General features: G+C 36.7%; 1 protein-coding gene across 1 annotated transcript in view; it reads right to left on the reverse strand.

Annotated features, from left to right (window-relative positions):
• Positions 1–241: 241 nt before the first annotated feature.
• LOC117114894 overlaps positions 242–4,903 on the reverse strand; it is a 14,101-nt gene continuing 9,439 nt past the window's right edge. The window contains exons 7-8 of the mRNA XM_033258508.1: positions 3,577–3,810; positions 242–2,111 (exon numbers count right to left, since the gene is read on the reverse strand). Coding sequence (XP_033114399.1) covers positions 1,960–2,111; positions 3,577–3,810 — 386 coding nt within the window. The 3' untranslated portion in view covers positions 242–1,959. The remainder of the gene's footprint in view (positions 2,112–3,576; positions 3,811–4,903) is intronic.

Genomic DNA, 4,903 nt, shown 5'->3' on the forward strand with positions numbered 1-4,903 from the left:
TGATATGAAACAATAAAATGTGATAAAGAATATTTCAGGTCGATTTGGGACCATATGCCAAGATAAAAGTGGAAAAATACTTGAATTGGTGATCTGAAGCGGCTATCATTCTTTTTTTTCTTTATCTGGAATCCTCAGTTCCTAACTAAAGCAAGGAATCAAATCCAGTACATTGCTTTTCAAACTGATTCAATTTTTGAAGGGACACTCGCAAGAAGCAGCAAAAAATTACACATTTTTTTAGAGAACTGGCACTGGAACCCAACTCTTTTCCAGCGGATCTGTCCTTGGAAAGGGTTAAGCGATAATATTGCCCTCGCAACTAACTAAACAATGGCCATTTTTTCCTCCAATACACTGGTTTGCATTTATGAGCTTACAAATGCATTTCCTTGATGGCAGGGCTACAGTGGTGGCTCCAGAAATTTGCGGAAAGAAGGGGAGGGGGTGTTCGAAAAGTTTTTTTATGAGGCTCAGGCAGGAATTTTTTTATACCTTGTTTAACAAACCCTCCGACCAACAAAATTGGTGATTTTGAAATCACATTACGACACTTTTTAATTTATCAATAAAATTTTATTTTACTTTCTTCTCTGCCTAAATAGTTTTGGTAAAATCAGTTTGCTTTAATATTGAGAAAACAAAAATTAATTTTTTTTTTCCACCCTCACCTGACAATCTTTAAAAAAATAAGTTTGTAATACAAGGTATAAAAAAGTCCCACCTAAGGGAGTGAAGCTGTTTTTTCAGTCAGGAGGAAAAAAAACCTTGCAGTAGCAGAGACTGAACCAAGGAACGTGGGATTGGAAAGCGAACATCTTAACCACAAAGCCACAGCTCCAGTACATGTTAGTGTAAAAGTGAACATACAATTGTTATAGGCCTACATACTGTATTTATTCGAATAAACACACCCTTTAGAGCCTCATTTGGAATAACTCCCTCGAACAATTGCCACAAGGTGTTTTATTTTTCTTTGAATAAACGTCCCCCTAAATTCCTGCAAATCTAATGGAAGCAACATCATTCGCAAAACATTCTATTAATTTTCTACTCAAGTTGAATTCCATTTTTTTTCAATCTGTTTGGATAAGTCTTTATGATCGCGCAATAACACACTTTGGCGTTAATTATGCGTTGCACTTCCATATTTACAGTGAAATTTAGGGGGTTTTATTTCAGAATATACGTACACCTATCCATTTAAAAAAAATAAATAAATGCCTCCCTCGAACAAACATCTTTCTCGAATACATGCCCACCCAAAAACCTATCTCAACAATAAAGGTTGTAACTAGGCTTCACATTTTCTCTTTACATTAATGTTAAGAAGAATTTATATTTATCTACCGTTCTATTTCTCTTACTATAAAGAAGCCTTTCACTACTGAAATGTCTCTCAGCATATTAACTGTGTTTACCCCTAGTGGAGCAATTACTAATAATGGGGTTGATGATGTCCAAAAATTATTAGTGTTTAAAGAAAAAGAAGAACATACTTTTTTTTCAAAAATTCCTACGCCATGGCTGGAGCTGAGGTTTTGAATTTCTAGAGGTATGGCACCTAAGGATGGCCGCAAATGTTTGATTTATTTTCTTTTTTTTTTTGCAACCCACTGACAAACATCAGCAATTGCTAGACAATGTCTTTCCCCTTCCCTGAATGTACACACGCAACCCACCGCTGGATAAAAGCTGGATGATTAATCTAAACCAGAGGTGTGGCATAAAACTGGTTCAGAAGGCCAAAGTAAATTTTTTATATAACCCCAAGGGCCGCACCCAAACTTTGATGTTCCAGTGTGTTTCCTAATACATTCATGGACTGTTTTTAAACCGCTTTATGCTCAGTTTCAATATTACTTTTTGCAGAAACAAGGTGTTTTCAAGACAAAAATTATTTTTAATCGCCCTTTTCAAGGGCCGCAAAAAATCAAAGTCAGATTTGCACTTTGCTCACTAAACAGAACCAGAAGGAGGAATGCCTATATCTACACTTGTTGGTGATTGAGAACAAATGGTAATAGCATCAGGCAAACTATGACTGAGTGGAAGGTCAGGGGTCACACACATCATATTGTTGTTGTCCACAATCAAAGATCTGTCTGACCCTGTAAAAAGAGAGAAAAAAAAGAATACTGTACATATTTTCAATTATAAATCAAAAAAGAGGAAACATTTAAAGGAATGATTAAACGATTTATATCGTTTTTGATAACCACAAATATAGGCACATCATGACTATATATGGGGCTTCCATACGAAAAACAGGATCAGTGATAAAAACAGGTAAATTTACATAAATTTACATATCCTCCATATTGTAAACTTTAAAATGATAGGCCATTTACTGGAATCGATTTACTATTGCCAAAGTTATGATTAAAAATATTACAGGTTTTCTGTACTAAAGTATACAATACTGCCACAATCATTTGGTAATTTACTCAGTTTAACATTTAGTGAGAGTAGAAAAGACTGGACAGCGTAGGAACAAAATCAAAAATTTCAAATGATGGTCTACATGATATATATTAATGCTTGAGGTACACCACTTGGATAGTTCTGAAAAGAACTGTCGTTGTTGGTGTACCGCAAGCATTTAGATATATTATTACTTCGCCATGCAAACCTTCAAAGAATATATGGTCTACACAATTAGCAAAAATACTCTGGACTCACATAATCACAAATGTGGCAAAGACAAGCCAAACCAGCCACACATTGCAAAAATCGATTTTTAGTTTTTAATACAGGGTTAAAAAATTATTTGAGAGCTATAAAATGATAAAGAATCATTTAAATTCGACATTTTGTTATGAAGTTACAGGAGTTTAAACATACAGCTGTTTAAAAACCAATATTTGAGAAATCAGCCTTTAAATTTACGATTTCTTAGGCAGAAAATTGTTGGTTTAACATTGGAAATGGAGAAAATAACATCATAGCATGATGTATAGATATATAAGGGTTAGTTTAGTGCAATAAAATAGATTTCCAAAATTCTGATATTCCGCATGTTTTTGCCATTATTCAACAGGATTTGCGACGAGTGACTGGTTTGACTTTTCTTTGCTACAAATGAGCATGTAGTGAAAGGAATTCAAATCTGAAATATTTATGCCATATTTAAAGAAAATTTGATTTTAAGGCTGTTTAAAAAATAGGGGAAAAATTTCGGGAATGCGGAGAAAAATCTAGAACATGGGTTACAGATGTTGCTTGTTGAGGGGTTGGCACAGCACAAGGGAGATGTACACACACTCTCCAGTAGACATTTAGCAGCACTCTGTCCAAGACAAAGAGGGCACCCCAAGATAACAAGGTATTAAGCGGATCCAGTAGGGGCAAACATGCACCCATCACTCCTGCATCCCCCACCCCACCACTCGGTTTTGCCACTCAGTTTAAAAATTTCAATGCATATATTGAAATTAGCGCTACTCACATCTATTCTGAAAATGTTGGTTCCCCCCCACCCCTGTTTTTAAAATTCTGGATCCACCCTTGGATTGCATAAAATAGCTACACTTGCACTAGAGCAGATCACTTACACTGCTATTATATTTTCCTTACCAGTAATTGTTGACTCGTCTAGGTTTGTGTGAGAAGTATCTCTTTTGTAGCTGGATCTCAGTCTGAAGACTAGGACAACTAGTAACAAACCCCCTATACAACCCACACCACTATATACATATGTTTTTGTATTTTTTAAAGGGTTTTTAGCTTTGGTCGATGTTAACGTTTTTGGAGTATTGACGAGAGTGCTTGGTGCTGTAGGTGTTGTAGGTCCTGCAGGTGTTGTAGGTCCTGCAAGTTTAAAAATACAAAATCAATACAGTATGATATGCTGCTTATTGCAAAATTTAGAAAACCTTTATCAACTCTAAATGGTAAACATAAATCTTAATACAGTAAATACATTTTCGGTGATTAATAGGTTTTATTAATCATAAGCAAATTTAAAGGTCTACGCAGAAAATGAAAAAATTTGCAAATGAGGAACAATAACATTATTTTAACAAGCATTGAAATTAAAAAAATGAAATTTGACATGGTATAGCCAGCGGCGGCTCTACAAATTTGCCGACAGAAGGTCTGACATGGGGGTCGAAACAAAGCGGCCGACTAGAGCCTTATTCCGGGTCCCAGAATCCAAAATGCTCTGGTAGGATTGGCAATCAAATAACATTATTTTGATAGGCAAATTATTTTTTGTTTTAACCCCCCCCCCCCTCCTAGCTGGCACCACTGTGTATAACATAGAGAGCAGCTTAGCTCAGTCGGCTAATCTGGTGGTAGCCACTGTGTGTGCCCTGAACCGTGAAGATCTCTAGGTCCCCGGTTCAATTCCCATCGCTGCCTGTCCTTGTGTTTCAGCTAGGGCTGAAATACAAGTTACAATAGTGCAGCGTCTTTCGGATGAGACATTTAAGCTGTTGGTCCTGTTTGCATTTATGGCCCATGTGCACATTAAATAACCAGTGGTGGCGCCAGGACCTGCCCGACAGATGGGCTAAAGGCCCCGACGGGGGGTGGGGGGGGCTAGTGGAGTGAATCGAGTCTCACTTGGCTGAGGGCCAGTGGGCCGCCAAGGGCCACAGATATTTCATGAATTATGGTGAATTTTTACTACTAATTTGATAGGCATCGAGTTACTATAATATGACTTCATGTAGGCTATGCTTTCCAATGTTGAAATCAGCCTCCAAAACCAAAACATTTTGAATAAAGCAAGAAACAAAGAGTATGCAATGTAACCATCTAATTTATTTTCAAATCCTCATTCTTGAAAGTGAAATTCTATATTTTGGAAATTTTGCATGAAATCTGTCAACCACGAGGTTGCTCCCCGATCAAGATGTATTCCAAGCATCATGAGGATATCCAAACGAGCATTTGT

The sequence above is a fragment of the Anneissia japonica genome, unplaced genomic scaffold (assembly GCF_011630105.1).
Source record: "Anneissia japonica isolate Jap-2015-1 unplaced genomic scaffold, ASM1163010v1 scaffold287900_len82748_cov153, whole genome shotgun sequence".
NCBI classification, from domain to species: domain Eukaryota; kingdom Metazoa; phylum Echinodermata; class Crinoidea; order Comatulida; family Comatulidae; genus Anneissia; species Anneissia japonica.